Below are 21253 nucleotides of genomic sequence, written 5' to 3' on the forward strand. Positions count from 1 at the left end.
CCCGGGGAGCCGTGCGGCAGCTCCCCACCCCAGCTCACCTCTGCTCCGCCGCCTCCCCGAGCATGCCGCCCCCGCTCTAATTCTCCTCCCCTCCCAGGATTGTGGCGCCAAACAGCTGATTGGTGCCGCAAGCCTGGGAGGCGGGAGAAGTGGAGCGGCGACCGCGTGCTCGGGGAGGAACGCTGTAAAAAAAAATTGAGGGCACCGCTTTTTGGCGCCCCCAAATCTTGGCGCCCTAGGCAACCGCCTAGTTCGCCTTAATGGTAGCACCGGCCCTGTGTCTAACCCAGGGGTAGGCAACCTATGGCACGTGTGCCGAAGGCAGCACGCGAGCTGATTTTCAGTGGCACTCTCACTGCCCTGGTCCTGGCCACCAGTCCGGGCCCTCTGCATTTTAATTTAATTTTAAATGAAGCTTCTTAAACATTTTTAAAAACCTTATTTACTTTACATACAACAATAGTTTAGTTATATATTATAGACTTATAGAAAGAGACCTTCTAAAAACGTTAAAATGTATTACTGGCACACGAAACCTTAAATTAGAGTGAATAAACGAAGACTCAGCACACCACTTCTGAAAGGTTGCCGACCCCTGGTCTAACCTAAATCTCCCTTGCTGCAATTTAAGCCTTATTACTTCTTGGCCTGTCTTCACTTGTTAAAGAGAATAATTTATCACCTTCCTCTTTATAACAATCTTTTACATACTTGAAGGCTGTTATCATGTCCCCCCCTTAGTCTTCTCTTCTCTTTAGACTAAACAAATCCAATGTTTTCAATCTTTCCTCAGAGGTCATGTTTTCTAGACCTTTAGTCATTCTTGTTGCTCTCCTCTGGACTTTCTCCAGTTTGTCCACATCTTTCTTGAAGTGTGGTGCCCAGAACTGGACAATACTCCAACTGAGGCCTTATCAGTACTAAGTAGAGTAGATGAATTACTTCTCATGTCTTGCTTACAACATTCCTGCTAATGCATCCCAGAACGATGTTGGGTTTTTTTGCAACAGTATTACATTGTTGGCTCATATTTAATTTGTGATCCACTCTAACCCCCAGATCCTTTTCTGCAGTACTCCTTCCTAGGCAGTCATTTCCCATTTTGTATTTGTGCAATTGATTGTTCCTTCCTAAATGTAGTACTTTGCATTTGTCCTTATTGAATTTCATCCTCTTTACTTCAGACCATTGCTCCAGTTTGTCCAGATCATTTTGAATTCTAATCCTGTCTTCCAAATGGAAGAGAGGAGTGTAAATTTGGCTGCAGAATGCTTTGAAGGAAATATGGTTAGAAGTTTACTTCCTTGGGTGGTTCAGGTTAATGGCCTGTGCTCCTGTCTAGATTGCTAAATAGAATAGGATTTTTCTTGTCTAAATTCTATATTACTCTGATTCGCCTCAGAATTTTAATAGCTTGATACCAGCCAGATAAGCTCTCACATCTCCTGCAGTTCTGGGGAAAATCCTGACTCATGGTGCTGACCAACTGACCTCAGCTTATCTTGTGCCCTCATGTTTTCAAATTGGCTTTGCTGCAAGGCTGATCTGCATTTTCACATGTGACAGTTACTAGCTGAGGGATAGGGAGAAAGTACAATGGTGCTCTTCTGTGCTGTTCAATTTGGCTGTGATGCCCATAGACTGCCTTGCAAAAGGAATTAAGAGGCAGTTGCTTCCCATCTTCCTGCCATATTCATCTGTTCGAAGCCACAAGTTGAAATTTCCCAGAGGCTGAACACTAACACACAATGACCCCTAGCAGAAGGAATTGCCGAGGGGGTTAATCCGCACTCTTCAGCTTTTGGTGTTTGTATAGAGAGGATCTGGAACAGCAGGTAGGTTCTTCATGGTGAAAGAATGGGGGGTGTTCTCATTCTGGAGCCCCCTGCCACCACCTAGGACCTGTACTGATCCTAAACATTTTGATTTACTTCTAATGCTACTGGGTTACCATGACTTTAAACCTCAGCCCCAGGCTGGTTATAGCTTTCTCTCGCATTGCCTACTGTGCCCTTGTTGCCTGTTCTTCACCTCTGAGAGCGACCTGGACCAAAACAGACGTGTATGCCGGCTTAAATCCTCTGTTATCTGACTGGGGTAACTCTCTTCGTTGCTCTTGCTGTCTGCTTGCTACAAGGGGAAGGGAACAAGCCAAGCTAGGAAACTTCTGGCTGAACTTGTTTGAGGGGAATCTGATTCCAGATAACTGCAGCTGTAAATGGTGTGCATTGTACTTGCCCACACAGTGCATACCTATGAAGGACCGCACCGCATGTGTACTGGGGTTTGGGAAGCTTCAGTGAATCCTGTGGCAAGTGTCTTCAGGAAATCTTCCACCTCCAGTTTGCTCTTTAGATCCTTGACTGGAGAAGCAAGGATTCATTGCGATGGTCTTCCACGTACACCTGTTCACAGTCACCAGAGTGGAAACTATTTTGCTGATGGGGAGCTGAAGGGGGAGGAGAGGATTCTCAAATCCAGACCGCTTTTCTGGTCGGCTGCTGCTGCTCTTTCATTTGTGATAATGGAAATGTCACAGACTTGCATTACAGGCCACTGACCAGAGGTTGTGCTCAATGTGTGCATGGATAGATTTAGACATTTCTCTCCTCTTTGTGTAAATGTCTCCTCCCCCTCTCCCCCCCCCCCCCCCAAAAAAAAAAACTTACGTTTTTTTTTAAATCTGTTTGCTGCAGTTATGAGGGAAATTGGCATATGATTGGACAGTTACAGGCTTTTATTGAGTTGAAGGGTTATTAGAGCAGTTGGTCATTACGGTATTACGTTAACTTAATCCTCTTTTCTTCAAGGACTTCTGTGCATTCCCACTAATGGGCTTCAGCACCTCTGGCGCTGAGCTGTGGAAAGTGTGTAGGAAAGCTGGGTGTGCTGGGGTGGTGTTAGGAGCACTCTCACCCAAAGATGATGTAATTGGCTTGAGATAAGGAAGCACACTCCCCATCCACCTTAGTTCCATTGCCACAAGCTAATGGATCTACCTCTCCTGTATGCAAAGCTAGTTAGCCTTCTTTCTTAAAATAGGTTATTTGTGACCGTTGGCCTCCAGTTACCCTGAGACCATGTCTGGTCCTGAACCATGTAAGGGGTCAAAGGATACGTAACCTGTTCAGCCATCTTTCCTGAGACAAATGCACACATTCGGTGCCTTATGTCCCTGGGAGAAATGCATGTAGTTTCCCAGTGAACAATCCACCATGCTTATACTCCTTGGGCAAGGAAGGACAGACTGCAAATGTATTTGGCTTCAATGAGCCTCCAACCGGGCTGTCCTGATACTCCTGCAAGAGGTTTGAGGTCTTCTGTCATGTGACCTGAAACACACCTAAGCACTTCTGCCTCCTTTAATGTTGGGCTGAAGGTCCGCCTCCTTGAGCCCAATACCTACAGTGTCTGAGCTTCCCATCTGGCACCACAATCTGGCACCAGCTTCACAATCTGCACTGATACCACAGTGATATTGGTTCTACTGTCTGCACCAAAGACACCTTTGGTGCCATTAGAATCAATGCCAGTGAACGCTGTAAGCGAAATGCACGCTTCCAGATCTCTGCGTGACCCCTGCTCCATGGCCCAAGAAGAGAAAGCATTCCTACTTGTGGAGGGAGTCAAAGGAGAAAAAGTGGCATCATTGTCATTCTCGACCAGTGACCCATGTTTCCTGACATCGGCTTCCACACACACCTCTCCTTAGCTGGAGACTTCGTGGCTGAGTTTTGTAGATCCATCCCTGGTGTCTGTGGACCACCTCTGTTGAGTATTTCCACTCTCATTTGGGGACTCCAGTCAAATCTGTTGTCTATGCCTTTGCTGCTTGACTCTGTGCAGCAGTATTCACCACCAGTTTCAATCAGGAACCTTCTAGAGGAACTCGAGTTCTCCTTGGAACCGCCTGTGCAAATTCTGCTGTTCCAGAAAGCCCAGTTGGCTTCCTTCATCTAAGACTCCGTTGGCATGGAAAGACGTTCTGCAGAGCCCTCTTCAGTTACTCACATGGCCCTACGTTCAAACCCAGCACTTCACTATCGGCTGCTCTGGTATTAACACTGACAACCTGCTGGTATTGGAGGCACCTGCACCATGTAGAAAGTTGTCCTGGCACCAAACCTCCCCCAGTGCTGTTGTCTTCAAGAATGCCTGTGTTCCAGTCCATGCAGATACCATCGGCCCAACCTGCTCAGGAAGAGTGGCAAGTATATGATTGGCAGGAAGCTCCCTCAAATGAAATCAACCAATGCATGTTGCCCAGCGTACCTGTCGGGGAGCAGGGTTGGGGCATAGGGGCTTGCCCCACTCCGCCTGCCTGGCGCTCCTGCCAGGGAGCGGTGTCAGGGTGCAGGGGCTCCCATTTTTCTGGCGCCCCTCCCCCTCCTGCCCCCCATTGGCCAGGTTCAGAACAGCCCAAACAATACTGTAGGTGAGAGTGTGTGTAATTTATTTGGAGTTGGCGCCTCTGGGCTATTAGACTTGCAAATGGGTCCAGTTGCCTGAAAAGCTACAGTGATGCTGTCCGTGGTGCTGAATTTCTTTATCATTCCATATTACATTATAAATTTCTTAAGACTAAAGTTTGAAGGATGCTAAATGAGTAATAGATCCTAATAAAACTGTTAGTTCATTTAAGCATCTCATCCAGTAACTGAACTTCAGCAGGCATTACAGTCGTGTGTATCTTTGTACCTAGTTACTGACTTTCAGTCCTAAATACAGACCTGAGAATTTCCCTAGCTTTTAAATTCCATCATGGTCTTAATGCTGTTTTATATATGTGCTCGGTTGTTTAAGAAGGTGGGTGTGGGGCTATGTTTAAGAGATTCTATAATCAGACAGTGTATTTTACATAATTACCTGGGGGTCTGGGATGGAAGGGATCTTTTAAAATAATCCTTACTTACATTTGTAAATAGCTACAATCCATGGCTAGTGGCTGCTTCCCTAACTAAAGTACTGCAGCTACAAAATGTGCGTTCACTCAATCCTGCAGAAGTAAATGTCATGGATTATGGACGCCTCTCTCTTCAACTGGGGTTTTAAAATCCAGTCAGTGAGTTGTAGGTGTTTTGACATTGAAAATTCTAAGTTTTTCTTGATGCTCCTGAAACTTAACCCGCGAAGGAGGGCTGCACTCAGAGGTGTTTCTAAAAAACCTTCCTTGTACTGAAATCAAAATGTGTTTTACATTGTGCAGGTATTTCCGGTATCATTTATAGCTGCGTGACTGCAGCTCTGCTATTCAGTTAATCCACTAGTCCTTGTCCCTGCCCTTTTTACTGAGCGCTTTGCTATTTTGAAGCCTCGTTCTCCCTGTGCAGTTGGTAGTGCATCTTCACGAAGGCCGCTAAAAATCACGTCTTTACCCAGATTCCATCCTGTTCTAGAGGCAACTGTGAATAAACTCCTCCTCCAGTTGCCTGTTGTGTTATAAGGTTTTAGCGACATCAAGATCTCTTGGCAGTTCCTCCTGAAAGGAGTGTGTTATTCAGTGGTGGGAAGCTTGTCCTTTGGGATGATCGCAGATGGCATTTGGAGTGGAAGCAGAGAGTTGAATCTGAGCACACACGAGTTCTTTCTCTTCCTGCTTAGAGAACAATTAGGCCACATTTTTCCTCTTCTGTTCACTTCTGTATTTTAACTGAGTTTCATTGCAATCTCTCTTTAATGTCCCTGCAGGACAGATGCCAGGGCCAGGTTCAATGATACCTGGGCAGGCCATGCCAGGCCGGATGATGCCATCTGTGTCAGCCAACATCCACCCAGCCAGCGGTGGCCCTCCCCCATCTGGCATGCCACCAATGTCAGGAAACATAATTGGACCTCGTGTTCCCCTAGCAGCTCCAAATGGCATGTGTAAGTGAGTTTTCAGAATTAGCTCTGTCTGAATGTACCTATTCCATTGCTTGTCTCATTATTACTGGAAAAGTGATTGTAGTTTAAACCCTTTTTGTGAGTGCTGTGGGAACCATCAGATCTGTGTTTTTAGCAGCCAAAAATCTCTGTCAAAGGGGTGTTGGAAGATTTAAAAGTCTCTCTCTCTCTCTCTCTCTCTCTCTCTCTCTCTCTCTCTCAGAGCACCATAGCATGTGTTACTGCCCCTTTGTGATTAACTTGTCAAGGTTGTGAGGCATTGTGGTCACCATGAAAACCAGTCACAGCTTAATCCAAAATAACACACAGGCGTGGGTTCAAGACATAACTGTGACTAAATCACTAATTAGTAGTGACCACAGTATAATTAAGTGCAGTAGCATCGTACCAAAAACTAGCACTGTGAATTTCATCTTCAGAAAAGGGGAAGATTTAAAATAAGAGGAAGCTGGTTAGAAAGAAACTAAAGACATATGGGCCAGATCCTCCACTGGTGTAAATCAAGATGGCTTGGTTGGTTGATGGTACACTGTCTTGCGCCAGCCAAAGAGCCCAAAAGCCAAAAGCCTTTAGACTTTGAATGGAGGTTACTTAAACAGCTGCAAGAGACACAGAAGTTACGATGATACCTGTGCAGTGCTCCTAAAATGTCAACCCTTTATGAGCAGTCACTATACGGTGGTACCTGAACTATTGCCATTACCTGTTAGCAAAGATATGGATCAAATGCTGCTGTCTCAGATAGGGGTGTGAGGGAAATGCTGACTCTTTAATGGTAACTGCTGTAAACAGAAGTGTCTCGTTCTAGTGCTACTTTTGCCTAGATTTGTCTCTTTTCCCCTTCTTATGCTGTTTCTTTTCTTTGTTTTCCTTCTCCCATATTACTGGAACTCCGCCATTGACAGTGTCCTCTCTCTGCTGAATTGACTTCCCCATTCTCTTCTTCCTCGCCTTGATTCCTGACTTTCTCCCTCTCCTGAACAACCCCGTCTTATTCCATTAGCATCTGTTTCCCTGTGCTCTGATCACTGTGCCTGAAACCCGGCCTTTGTACCTACCCTCATTCTTCCCTCCCCACTGTGCCACATCTTCAGATGTCTGCCTGTGTTGGCACCTATATATACTTGTTGAATCTGTATGTGTAGAGGTCTGCTTGTAAAGTGTATTGTTACATCTGTTTTAAACAGACAAGAGACTTGATCTAATGCTCTTGAGCACAGGACTGAGAGATGGGAACAGTGAAGTGCTAAACCCAGGTCTGACATTAACTCCCTACATAATCTCAGCAAGCTGCTAAACCTGTCTGCCTCAGTCACCCACTCTGTACAAAGTAGGGATAGCCCTTCCCTACCTCGCTAGAGGAATGTGAGTTTGTACTGTGCTTTGAGGATGAAAAGCACAGCACAAATTCAAAGTGTTAATCATAGAATGTGGAGATGAAAACGCCCTAGAGGGTCATGGCCATTTCCAGGAGCCAGTGCAGTTCACCGCAGTGCCCAGACCAGTGTGAAATAATTCCAGTTCTAGGCCCTCCTCCGTTTCCCTTTGGAAGCCATGTGTCATTGCTGTACATAGATGGATTGTGTAAGGAAATAGCTCAGCTTCTTATGCATAATTTAAACCTCTTGATTAACTGGTTCTGGTGCTCACATGCTTCTCTCCACTGTATTTGCAGATCCCCCTCCATCGCAGCCGCCGCCGCCACCAGCTGATGGGGTGACTCCACCTACAGCGGGAGCAGCACCGGCCTCAACAGCTCCCTAGCTCATCCAGCAACAACCAACTTCTAGATCTGATCCCTAGAACCAAGATAGTGGCGACCAAAAATGGATTTCCTCAGTTTCCTTCTGTTCCTTTCAGGGGGGTTGGTCTCCTGTCAGCCTGCCTGCCCCTCTTCCCCTCTCACCGACTTTACAGTCTGGCATTATTTGGCTGTACTCCTTTGGGGAGCACTTACGCTGAACACATTGAGCAGTAGTCCTCTTACCTTCCTATTGCTGGCAGGACGTCCTTCACACATTTGTCTGTTTACCCTATGGAATGAGTGCTCTGCGCTGGTTTTCCTTTATCTTGCTGCTTCTGCTGCTTAATCTTTGGATTCTCTTTAGAGACAGGGAGGGGCTTTTGGGTTGGAGGCATAACTGAATATTAGGATGTAGTAGGTGGTGTTTCCATCCATAGTCTCTGAGGTGTAATCTACTGTGTAACGTGCAAGGCATCAAGAGGAAATCGAGCAAACCAGTGGCTTGAGCACATAAGGGAGAGCGAGGGAGGAGTTCTCCTTCCACTGCCTTGGAGCGGAAGCTTCGTTAATTCTGACCGTATTCATTACAGGTAGATAATCATTAAGGGCAATAGCTGAGCCCCAAGGCTGCCTTGCTAACTTATTAAAGAAAATATTGATCCGATGTGAATAGAGCCAGGAGTGAATCAGTTAGAATCAAACCACTCTGTCTGAGCTTTATTGCTCCAGTTTATATTTTATTTTGTGTTTAATTGGAAGGAGGGGAAGTTTGTAGTTGAATCCTCTTCCTTCTGGGTAGTTCGGTACAGTAGCCAACTGAGGAATAAAACAAATTTTAGTCCCTCTCTTTTTGGAGCATATACTTTTTTCTTTTAAAATAGAAAATAAAAAAAAAAAAAATAGTAGATAGCAATGAAGTGCTAGTGTATGGGATTGGGTTGGGATGGCTGGGGGTGTGAACGCCAGAACTACCTCTTGCAGACAGCCGGGGTGGGCAGAATTCAGCGAACGTGGTACTTTTTCTTTCTGGACTGGGATTGGAGGTGGGAGAACACTCGCTCCTCTGTTCACACTTCACCCTCCACTTGCTGAGCTTTATCATTCCATTCTTTGTAGGGCAGAGGGGGAACAGGTTTGGCAGTTGACTCCGAGCACGCTCCATGATTCGGGGCGATTGAGAAGGCCAACACAATGCCACTAATATGGACTGAGTTTGTACTGCCAAATGCTGTTCCTTGCCCTCATCATTAGTGACTGCATGGTTCACATCCTCTGTGTGATTCAGACCCTCTCCTCCTCTCCTTCCAGAGCGAGCTTTCTGACAAGCGTCCTCACCTATGCGCTTTGGATCATTCAGGGGCGGATCTCCGTAATCAGGAGTGTAAGATGGGCTGTTTGTTTTAAAGCTTGACCACAGCTGTTTCACTAGTGGGGGGTAGAGGATCTGAAACCCACAGAGCTATTTCATAAAGTAAAACAAATACAGATTTGCCTTGAAGAGCACTCAAGTGCTTGATGCCTCGAAATGTTAATAGTTGAACTTTCCAGACCCTGAGAATTTGCGTACATATGTGAAGTAACCATTTTTGGGCTGTCTGCACATCAACTCCATGCTCATACAATTGTACTTGGCCTTGTTACTTCCAATGTATAGGAATAACACTTTCCCATTGTCAAGCTCTAAGAATCTGCAGTGCCTAGCAAAGAACGGTCAAGGGCCTCCCCTCCCCCCACCTTTCATAAAAGAAATCCATTCCACGTGTTACCTTTCCCTCCAGGGTCTTTGGAGCGAGCATGGAATTCTGGTTCAGGCCATAGTCCAGTTTAGAATAACCTCAGGTTGTTTTTAGTGTGATCAATTTCAAATTTAAAGGATCCAGATGGAGACTATTTTTTACTGTATTAGTGATGATCCTACAAAGTACCTGAATTCTTAACGCTGTTGTGTTTCTGTATAAATACACGTGGCGACTTTTTCATCTGATCCTCTGTATAGGGCCGGTTTTATTCCTGCAACACAGCCACCCAATTTTGTGAAATAAAAAAACATGTTTTTTGTACAAAACTGTTTTGCAAATCTGTGGGGAGTTGAAGTAAATTCTCTTGCGCAATATTCTGAGATGTGGATCTGCTGAAACCCATTTTAATTGGGTATCAAATTGTTTTCAGATAATGCATTGGCTACAGCTAAGTATATACAAGTCTAAGCTTGTTACCCAGTTGAGATGGGGGGACATCAAAGTAATTCAAATAAGAGGGAGGACCCTTTCCAATGCAACTGATTTATTTCTGTGTATTAATGAGTATTTTACATACCCAGGCGTCAGATAATCAACATTTAATGGAAGTGGTGAAATCAAGCCACACACCATGATAGATTAGACAGAGCAAGCCTGGGTCTGATAGGCCGGATTTCCAAGTTCTGTTCCCAGCTCTTTCACTGACCTACTATGTGAACTTGGCCAAGTCACCCTTCTTCCAATTCCAGGGTGGATCTGAAGGTCATTTCCTTCTCTTTGAACTGTTTCACTTTAATGTACCAATTTTGTCCCTCCTTACAGAGTTTTATGGTTGCCAAGAAGGATCATCTTGTGGTTAAGTTGTAGGACTGGGGATCATATATGGTTTCTCCTCCTTACTTTGCCACGTTAGGAAGAGAACTCAGGGACCTGAGTCAAGTCACTTAACTAGTTTCTTTTTCTGGAAAATAAGGCTCATACCTGCCTCACTGTTATCCTGAGTCTTAATGTACTTTGTTATTATATAGCATCCCCAGTGCGCCAGGCACTTGGAAATCCTGTGATAGAAGGTGCTATAGAAGTGAAAAGATGCTCAGTTACTACAATGATGGAGTGCAGTAAAATACGTAGGAAGATTGGTTAAAGAGAAGCGTGGCCTCATCCAAACTCTGCTAAAGTCAGTGGGAGCCGTCACAGGATCAGACCTCTGATGCTGATGGTACCACCATGTTTATATCCTTTTGTGATACTTCGGAGCTTGCCACTTCTAATCTGTTACAGCTTGTAAAATGGAAGGGGATTCGAATGCAAGAGAGAGATTGAACTGACTGGGAATGCTTAGAGTGAAGACATAAGGGAGGACATGAGATGTACACAATAATGGTTGGTACAGAGACCATAAATTGACTCCTATTTACCACCTTGTAAAACAAAAACCATTAAACTGAAAGGCACCTCATTTAAAATAGCTATAAAACCTTTTACACAAAGCACAATTAGCCTGTGGAACTCACTGCCACAAGAAGTCATTGAGACCAAGAGCTCATTAGGCTAAATGAGAATCTCCATAGTTGTGATAGAAACCAATTCAGTGCTTAAAGGAGTTGGGAAGAAACTTCCCCTACTGGCAGGTTCCACCATCATGGGTATTTTCCACCTTCCCCTGAAGCATCTGGTACTGGTCAGGGACTGGATACTGAACTAGATGGGCCCACTGCTCTGATCTAGTCTGGCAAGTCTAGGATGACCAGATAGCAAGTGTGAAAAATCGGGGCAGGAGGTGGGGGGTAATGAGTGCATATACACCTCTACCCCGATATAACGCTGTCCTCAGGAGCCAAAAAAATCTTACTATGTTATAGGTGAAACCGCGTTATATCGAACTTGCTTTGATCCACCGGAGTGCGCAGCCCCACACCCCCGGAGCGCTGCTTTACCGCGTTAGATCCGAATTCGTGTTATATCGGGTCACGTTGTATTGGGATAGAGGTGTATAAGAAAAAGCCCCGAAAATCGGGACTGTCCCTATAAAATCGGGACATCTGATCACCCTAAGCAAGTCCTGTGTTCTTAACTTGCCACAGCGGTTTCTCTGCTGTCCTGCTTTTAGGGGTTGAGCAATAGATGAGTGAAGTTTGCTTATAAAGCTGTTTTACTGGAATACTGAGGTTCGTCCTTCCTTCCCCCAATCCCTGCCCATTGGAAACTGCTTCAAAAGAGGTTGGTGGGGCATTAGCAGTGCTGGATACTCAGTTCCTTTAAACTCCCTGCTGCTGATTTAGGTTTGTGACAAGTGTAACGTGGGCTCCTCTCCCTTCTAAGTTGGAGCAACCCTAAGATGCGGGGCATCAAAGCTCATCCAGTGGACTAATAAATACCCTTGAATTTAAATATCACATTACTGCACTACAAACAACGCACTGTTGAGCAAAATGGAGATCCGGGGGCATTCTCTCTGATCTGGGATTCAGAGTGAGTTGTGAATGGCTTGGCTATTCCAAATCCAGTCCCTGCCCGGCTTTCTAGGAACAGTGTCATTCATTGTCTGTGCCGTCTCCCTCCCAGCTGTGTGTGCAGCATGCATAGAAATTTCCCTTTCAGGGAGACCCCTAGGGGTCACAGTTCAGGGAGCCTTTTCAAAGGCTGTGAATCCTCGCTGCCAGCGGGATGTTGAATAGGGGATCTCCCTGTCGCCTGGGCAATCCATTCACTGAGAGGTCACTTCAGCCTCTCTCCTGGGAAATGTTTAGATAATTGAGTTGCTGATTTTTGCAAAGCTCCTGTGGTTCCTCTCAAAATGGAGGCAGTGTGCACTGGACACTAGGGCCTTATGTGTGCTAGTGACAAAATTGTGCTAACTGCTGCGTTCCTGAATCACCTTTGTCCCTAGCAGGATTCTAGCCCTGTTCCCCTGGTCAGGATAGACGAGCCAGGTGTGTCCATGCCTATGCTGTGCATTGCACCAGATCGAACACTCAGGACACTACTGTATTGCCATGGAAAGTGGAATTGCCTAGTGGATCGAGCACTGTGCTGTCATTCAGGAGACCTGGGTTCTATGCCCATCTCTGCCACTGACCTGCTGGGTGACCTTGGGCAAGTCATTTCATTCCTCTACCTCAGTTTCCCATCTGTAAAATGGGGATGATGATACCGACCCTCTTTGTACAGCACTTTGAGATCCAGGGATGAAAAGTGCTGTGTAAGAACTAGAATATATAACACTATTATAAGGTTGGCCTTGCCCATCTTTGTAAGAATGATGGTAAAGAATCATGCTCCAACTCGTGTCTGTAGTGAGGAAGGATGGTCTTGGAGTTGCAGGCCAAGGCTAGGAGTCAGGAGACCTTGGTGTACTCTCAGCCTGCCAGTTTATAGAATGGCACAAGTGTCTCGTGTCATGGAGTCACAGGATGTGGTCTATGCCCCAGCCTGTAACCAGTCTATTGGGAGTGACCCCATTAATGTGCTAGGCCCCAAAGACAACCACAGGTCCAAGGGGCTGGCACATGGCTTACAAGATTCCAAGACTGGGCCTTCACCCCCAGTGATCCCTCTCCCTCTTTCTCTCTCCATGGTTCACTGCAGCGAATCCAGCCCAGCCAGAGTCTTGCGGGAGGCTTGTACTGTCTTCCTTCAGGGCGCAACGTGCTCAGGGAATACTTGCAGCAACACAGGCAGCCTTTCCAAACAAGGAAACCATTTATTAAGCACCTGGCTACCGAATCTGAAAGTCTTTAGGTTAGCAAAGAGAGGCAGAAATTAACCCTAGTCCATCCTAGTCAAACCAGTGCCAGGATGAGCTAACCAAGCTGTGATGGACTTCATTTCTGGCTCCCTCTCATGTCCCTTTGCCCTCCCCCGGATGAGAGCTCTTAAACCCCCGTCCCCACCCAAAGGACAGCTATTCTCGTCACCTGACATCGTTTCCTCTTTGTTCTCCAGCCCAGTTCACATGTCCCGCCTGCCAGGGTTACCTGCTGTTAGGTCTGGATTTTTCAGGTGTTGGGGCATCTTTGTCTTGCCAGGGGGCTCCTCTGTTGCTTTGGGTCAGTTTTTTCAGCCTGTTCATTAATGGCCCAGACAGCTAGGTGACACATGCCCACCTATGTCTCTTGTTCTTCCCTGAGAGCAGACTTAATCCTTCTCCCCCACTGTGCCCCCCAATAGCCAGGCCCAGTGTAGAAGGAAACTGAGGCATGCATAGGCATCATAAATCTAGTACAAAAAATTCCTGCTTCATCACAGCATGGGAAGCAGGTTGAGGAGCTTGTGCTGGCTTTAGAATGGCATTAAGTGCTTGGAAATCCTTAAATGAAAGACGCTTTTTAGAGCAAAAGGTGTGAGTAAAACATCTAAAGCATGTTTTACACTTCGTGTTTTTGCTTCCCATGAATCTATTGATCTTTTCTCTTAGCCGCCGCCACCACTTTAGGGACATATTTTTGTAACGGTCCCAATGCATCCAGGCTGAATTGTTCAGCCCTGGGACTGCACATCCACTGGTGTATGTGAGCAGCGAGTGACTCACGAGGGGGCACTCTTCTGTCTGACTGTGCAACCAGTACCCCAGCATATGGTACTCGATAGCATTGCACAGCTGGAGGTGCCATCATTTGGATGAAACATAAAGCCAAGGTCCTGGCCACTTGAAGTCATTAAAGGTTCTGTGACAGTTTTTGTATGAGTTACGGGCTTTTACCAGTCTGCGGGCCAGATACCATCATAGAATATCAGGGTTGAAAGAGACCTCAGGAGGTCATCTAGTCCAACCCCCTGCTCAAAGCAGGACCAATCCCCAGTCAATTATCCCAGCCAGGGCTTTACATTACATTCTGCCTACCTAAGCGTTCCCTGCAGTTTCAATTGGATACAGATTCTATTCACTCCTTGCCCTGAGCTGTTAAACATCTGCCATGTTCCACCTTAGACGTGGCTGCGTTTCAGCAGCAAAGGGATTTGTGTGCACAATCGCATCTCTAAAGTGTATCCTTGGCCAGAAAAGGGGGAGGGATAGCTCAGTGGTTTGAACATTGGCCTGCTAAACCCAGGGTTGTGAGTTCAATCCTTGAGGGGGCCACTTAGGGATCTGGGGCAAAATCAGTACTTGGTCCTGCTAGTGAAGGCAGGGGGCTGGACTCAATGACCTTTCAGGTCCCTTCCAGTTCTATGAGATATGTATATCTCCATATATTATATTATAAAAGGCACTGATGAAATGTAAGCATTATTTGATGACACCTCATCTTAATAACACTGAAAATGTTAATCGAATTCCCTCTGATGGTGGTGGTGGCTCACTCTCTGCATTTTGCTCATCTTGGCCAAAGAAACCAGACTGCTCACTCCAATGTACGTTGGTTTAATCAGCTTCACTGTGCGGGTGGTTAGGCACTAGCCTGATACTGTGGTTTGGTTTTCAGCAATGTAGGGAAACGTGTACGTAGGATCAATTGCTTTATTTGCATTCTGTTCAAGCAAACCCAAAGTGGGCTGCTTCTACCAGCAGAGAACTCTAGGTAGGGTGCAGCTACAGTGGAAGGTACCGGAGGAAGAGCAGTTACTATCTCAGCGCGGCCGGAAATTCGCCGAGCTTCTGGAGAGCTGTGAATATGGCAGATTCCTCGGGAAATGAGTCATGGGGGGGGGGAGCCCAGTGGGGCCGACAGTCAAGAGTTGGATTTACTGAGCTAGGCGGGTAGGGACACCTCCAGCAGGCTCAGGGACTCTGGGTGGCAGACTGCCATCTTGTGGACCCTGCCGGTATCTAATAGGAAATAGGCTAGAGCAGGGGCGGGCAAACTTTTTGGCCTGAGGGACACATCGGGTTTCCGAAATTGTATGGAGGGCCGGTTAGGGGAGGCTGTGCCTCCCCAAACAGCCAGGCGTGGCCCAGCCCCTGCCCCCTATCCGACCTCCCCTGCTTTTCTCACCCCCTGACAGGCCCCCAGACTCCTGCCCCATCCAACCCCTGCTGTTCCCTGTCCCCTGACCGCCCCTGGAACCCCATCCAACCCCCCCTCTCCTTCCTGACTGCTCCCACCGGACCCCTGCCCCCATTCAACGCCCCCATTCCCCGCCCTCTGACCGCCCTGACCCCTATCCACACCCCCGCCCCCTGGCCACCACCCCAAACTCTCCTGCCCTCTATCCAACCCCTTACCGCGCCACCCGGCTGGAGCCAGCCACGCCACCCCCATTTCCATTTGCTGCCCCTGGGCCGTCCCAGGGCTGGGCTCAGGGCTAGGTCAGTGGGGGGCATGGGGGAAAGCAAAGGGCTGGGGGTGGGGATGGAGCCCACCTGGCCCATGTCCCTATGGTGACGACAGGCCCTCCGAGAGGAGGCAGCCACCAGGGATGGATGGTGGGGGGGTGAGAGTGGACAACACGGCTGCTACAGCTAGAGGAAGGAGCTAGGATGTGGCCAACCCCTCCCCTCCTTTGACTGAGGGCTCTTGTTGGAGTCGAGCTGGGAGTGGAGGTGGGAGACTCTTTGGCGCTCTGTCCCTTTAAGAAGAGGCAAGGTCTCATGCTGTGGGGATGGGCACTAATATAAACCCATAGGTAGGAAGGAGTGTGGGATCAAGGCTCCCCAGCGGCTCTGCAAGAGGCAGTAGGGTGGGGGAGGGGAAGACACAGGATGGGTGGGGGCTCCCCAGGAGAAACCAGGGAGCTGGGAAGAGACAGAGTCTGAGATCCCTGGGATAGAGGAATGGAGATGAGTCAATGCATCAGACGCTGGAAAAGATGGGATTTCTCCCCCTCGCCCCCGCTACACCTCAACAGGCCCACTGGGCAAAGAGTGAGGGGAGGTGCTTTGTGGGAAAAGCTCAGAGCGGGTTAGAGGCTGATGCTGCTGGTTTGGGATCCAGGGCGCCTGGGATGTTGTTTCATGCAGGCGGCGATCGTTAAACGTGCTCGTTAATAATAGAAGAGACTCCGCTCTGGACTCGTCGCCTGGTTCCCCCGGGACCTCGCCTGGAAGTGGGGCTGTCTGGATCACACGCTGTCTCGTCGCTCTGCAGCGAGCCGGGTTCTGCTGGAGCCCCCGTGGGCAGGCTGGATGATGGGAGGGAGTGGTGGGAGCACAGGGTATGTACCTGGGAAGCCCTGAGTTCTGATCCTGGTACTGACTCAGCCTTAGGGTCCCCACCTCTGACCGGAGGCCGCGCTTCCCACCCTCCCAGTGTGGTAGTGACGGCGGGTAGCAAAGGACTTTGAACCACGGTTAGGCCACTGGTGAGTGGTGACCACGGTTCATCCCACTGGTTCCTTGCTCTCCCCCTGCTGACCCGTGTCTTGAAGTGCAGCTGCCGGGTCTTTGGGCTAGGCTCCCCAGGCTGTTTAAGGGCCTAGCGCCTATGTATAGGCACTGCTGGCATTCCCAAAGCTCCCGCAGGGCGGCTGCCAAACGCTGCAGGCGCCTGACCTCGCTCGGCACCTGTTTTTGCAGTGAAAGTTCCCAAGAGCCTATGTTCCTGCTTCTCAATCTGTGCGCTTCTGGGTCTGGGACCCTCTCTCACTGTCTGTCCGTACAGCCCCTAACACCCCAGGGCCCCAACTGTAACAGAGGCGCTACTGTAATACACAGCATTAATCGCACTAACAATGAGCGTGGGAACCGCTGAGTGCTGTTATATTTCAGCACGACTCAAAGCTCAGCGGGTGCTTCAGAACAGGCTGCAGGGGACTCCCGGGCCATACCCCAAAGAGCTGCCCTGCCAGATGGCACCTGTTGTGCTACTTTGGGTCTCAGGGTATTTTTATCCAGACCCTAAAAACAAGGGAGGGAAAGAGACACCAATGAACGTTCTTGGCTGGCGGCTTGTGTAGGGTTGCCACCTGGCCGGGTTCAGGCTTCTATGTCCGGTTGGGATGTAGGGTTGCCAGGTCCCCTTTTCAACCGGACGTTCCGGTTGAAAACCAGGCACCCGTCAACCCTAAATGGCACCTGACCCAAAAGCCCAGATACCGTGGGGCAGGAGGCGGCGCTGGGCCATTAACCCGCAGCAACCCCTGCTCAGCCGGGGCCGCATCCCATTGCAGCCAGGTTCCTTGAGACGATCCAGCGAGCGACCGGGTGCGGGGAGAGAGGAGCGAGTGACCAAGGCATGGTCTTGGGGTGGGGGGGGGGGAAGAGGCAGAGCAGGGGGTGGGGCCTTGGGGGTCCAGTTACCAGCAATTAGAAAGGTGGCAAGCCTAGCTCGTGGGCCTTGTGGGAGAGGCAGGTGCGTGGCGCTGTCCTGTGGGTGAGCGTTCGCTGCATGGCTCCTCCGTGGCCCCTCGCTCCTGTCCTGCAGCGTCCCCACGGCAGTGTTTATTCCCTATATTGTGGTCGTGCTGGGATCCAGGACTCATGGTGCTGCACAGCCGCGTAGTGAGAGGAGAATCCCACCTCTGCCCACCTTCCTCTGGAGCAGCTGACACTGGCTGCTCTTGGACGAAGACACTGGATTAGCCGGACTGCGAGTCTGACCCAGCCCCAAAGATCTTACAATCTCCAAAGGGGGGGGGAAGGGAAGGCAAGGCTCACCCCCCCTCCCCCCATTGTATGACCAGACGCCTCCAAGATGGAGAGCGGGAGTGGCTGCGTGTCACAGCGATGGTGAGGGCAGTACGGGGTGGGCTGAAAGTGGGCTCTGCACTGAATCGTGCCATGATCCTTTCCCAGGCAGCCAGCGGCTGTGGCGCTCCAGCCTCTCTACCCACCCCCAGGCACGGCAGCAAGCCTGAGGCCTGGCCGAGCTGCCTCTCGGTTGGTCCCCTTGGAAACGGCTCCGAGACGTGCCCGGGAGTCTGGGAGCGCATTCATCCCGCCGAGGCGGAAGCGCCGGGAATGTTAAGCAGGTGCAGCCCATTCAATCTCCTTGTGAAAACCGGCATCAAAGCAGACAGAGCCGGGCTTGTTTGCAGCGAGTGCTGTGTGACAGGAGCCCCCTGGGGGAGTTCAGAGCCCCAGCGGGGGTGACGTGTCCTTGTTCATGGCCACGGGGCTCTCGGAGGAATGGGGCTGGCTCAGTGCCTCTGTCGAGCTAGAACTGGGGTGAGCATGGGGCTGAAGGTATCCCCAGGAGATGGCTTTTGGGGGCCCAGTGTCCTGCACCTCTAGGGTTCCGTTCCCGTCAGATTAACCCCAACACCCTTGAATTCTCCGCTACCCCGTGGGAAATGCACCAGTGCAACATGGGGCACCAAGGCTGCCCGTGCCTGGCATGGATCAAAAACGTAGGGTCTCAGTCCTCACTGCGCTCAGGAAAACAACACTATCCAAGCAGAAGGGAGGGACGGCGGCTTTCAAGGGGTTGGCAATGGGAGCTGGTGCTTCCCACCTCCAGGAGCTGGGCTCAAACCCAGCCCAGCTTGGTGCAGACCGAAAGGGGCTCTGTGACTCTGTGCTGGCCCATGTGAAATGAGCGTGATGGGTCTCAGCCTGGCTGCCAGTGCCCAGCTGTCCCCCGCAGGAAACCACCATCACAACTGGCGCTAACTGGGCCCCTTGGTCGTGGCCACAGGTCAAGGACTGAAAGGCTGCAGAAACCAAACTCATCCCTTGAAAGGATCCCACCTGGGCAAGGTGAAGGCGGGGGCGGGGGCGGGGGCGGGGAGCTTGCCCTGCAGCCGGCCATGCCACGCTTGTTCTGTAGCTGGGTAACTTCCCTCTCCACTCCATCACCGCCGCTCCAATCGGGGAGAGGTGGACGCATGCAAGGGGCGTTTATAGGGGAGCTGACAAGCTTTCTGAACCCGTGGTTAGGAGGCCGAGTCAGTATCCGGGTAGTGGCAGTGCAAACACAGAGCAAGGAGAGGACTGGAGTTTAGGGTGACCCCAGGGGAGCAATGCTGGTAAGTCAGTAGCTGGGCCCTGCTCCCCCTCCTGAGTGAGTACTGAGCCAATGCCCCAGTTTGGTGTTCAGGGAACCTGGGTGGCTGGAGGCATCCTCTTCTGGACACGATGGGACAGTGCAGTGCCCTGTCCAAATGCCAACTGAGGAAATTGCCTTCCACCTTTTGAACGTCCCCCTGCAGTTCCAAGTGGGCGCACTATTCTTTCACACCTCGCAAACTGCTGTGCAGTGTTTCCTGTGCCCTGTGAAACAGGCCTTGTTCCAGCCCAGAGGTGGCTGCATTTCAGTGGTAGGTGAAGTGGTTGCTTTATAGAAGTCCTTCCACATGATAAGTGATATGTGATAAGTTGCTTCTAATGGAATGAAATGAAACAAAGAAAAAAACATGCACATGTGGAAGTCTCTTGGTCTCCAAGGGAAGTGGTGGAAGCTCCATCCCTTTGAATATTTAAAATGAACAGTGGAGCAGATACTGTAGAGAAAGATCCTGCACTGGCTCCAGGACTAGAGTGTCTATTGATTTGTATTTCTAGTCCAGTAATGCCTAGAGGCCACCGTCGGGGATCAGGGCCGCACTGTGCTAGGTGCGGTGCAAACGCATACAGCTGCTAGCAATGAGCGCGCGAGAGGCCCTGTGCCGGGAACTCTTGCAGCGGGACTCGCAGGCTCCTGAACTCGCATCTTGTCTGGTTAGCGCAGTGGACTATGAGTCAGGACTCCTGGGTTCTCTTTCTCCCTTAACTTTCGGTGAGTCACTTAGGACCTGTCTGCACTGCAGCGGGGAGTGAGTCGCCCAACCTGGGCAGTCAGATGCGTGCCAGCAGGGCCCAAGGTAGTGTGCTAAAAATGGCAGTGTGAACATTGTCTCTGGCAGATACTCCGCCCAGCCACCTGAGCTCAGCCCAGGGGATCAGGTGGGCCTGGGAGCCCATGCTGCTGCAATGAGGGTAGGTCCATCAATGGCTATTAGCCAGGATGGGCAGGGATGCAACCCCATGCTCTGGGAGTCCCTAGCCTCTGACTGCCAGAAACTGGCAGTGGATGACGGGATGGATCACTCAATGATTGCCCTGTTCTGTTCGTTCCCTCTGAAGCACCTGGCGTTGGCCACTGTCAGAAGACAGGATACTGGGCTAATGGACCATTGATCTGAGCCAGTGTGGCAATTCTTGTGTTCTTAAGAGAGGAGGGGCCAGGAGAGAGGCGCGCGGCAGGGAAAGCTACTAACAGTGGGGTGTCCATGTAAGTGCCCCCCAGCCTGTGTCAGTGTCCCACAGCTCCTGGGTATGGCTACGCCCTGTGTTGGCAAGTGGGGGGAAGGAGGCGTGTTGGAGTTTACTTCCATCCCCTCTGGATTGGGCCCAAAGTGCTCGGCCCAGCAGGCCGGAGAGATGGGGGTTCAATCCAGCAAGAGCAAGCACAGCGGGGTCATGGGGCATCCACCCCAGCCCCTGCAAGCACACAGCCCCCTTGGGGGAGGGCCAGGCACCATCTGGGTGATGGTCTCTCCCTTAGCCCCCAGCTGTGCAGACTCACACACAGCCCTTACCCTTAGCACCGACACCAACCAGGGAGCGGGGCTGGGCAGGATTGGCACCAGCACTGCCTTCGAGCTCTGCTGGGAGGAGGAGTGTCCCATGCTGGAGCCAGCTGTGACCCCGCGTGCAGCCGACGGGTGGGTGACTGCAGAGATCCCATCAGCCGGGCCGTACCCCCTGCTGCGCACTGCTCAATTCGCCCCTGGAGGAAGGAGGCAATTGCAACAACAGGTCAGTGAAACCAGACTCAATACTCATCAGCCCTCAGCTGAGCGTGCTCAGCAGGGCGGCGCGGGCCCTGCGGGGGGAGACCGAGGGACTGCCCCACTTCCAGGGAAAAGGCTCTTCCTCACCCGCTTTCAGGGTTCATGCAACACACACAGCTACGCACTGCACGGGGCAGAGCGTGTGCCTGTGCACGCAGAGACACAGCTACGCACTGCCTGGGGCAGAGCACGTGTGTGCACAGAGATACACACAGCTACGCACTGCACGGGGCAGAGC

At 50.1% G+C, this 21253-nt stretch overlaps 1 protein-coding gene across 2 annotated transcripts in view; it reads left to right on the plus strand.

Annotated features, from left to right (window-relative positions):
• Positions 1-9687, plus strand: part of SMARCC1 (SWI/SNF related, matrix associated, actin dependent regulator of chromatin subfamily c member 1) — a 164456-nt gene extending 154769 nt beyond the window's left edge. For both annotated transcript variants that reach the window (XM_026652045.2, XM_026652046.2), the window contains 2 exons: positions 5689-5865; positions 7559-9687. In XM_026652045.2, coding sequence (XP_026507830.1) covers positions 5689-5865; positions 7559-7647 — 266 coding nt within the window. In that variant the 3' untranslated portion in view covers positions 7648-9687. The remainder of the gene's footprint in view (positions 1-5688; positions 5866-7558) is intronic.
• Positions 9688-21253: the final 11566 nt, after the last annotated feature.

The sequence above is a fragment of the Terrapene carolina genome, unplaced genomic scaffold, assembly GCF_002925995.2.
Source record: "Terrapene carolina triunguis isolate 2854851 unplaced genomic scaffold, T_m_triunguis-2.0 Scaffold111, whole genome shotgun sequence".
Taxonomy (NCBI): domain Eukaryota; kingdom Metazoa; phylum Chordata; order Testudines; family Emydidae; genus Terrapene; species Terrapene triunguis.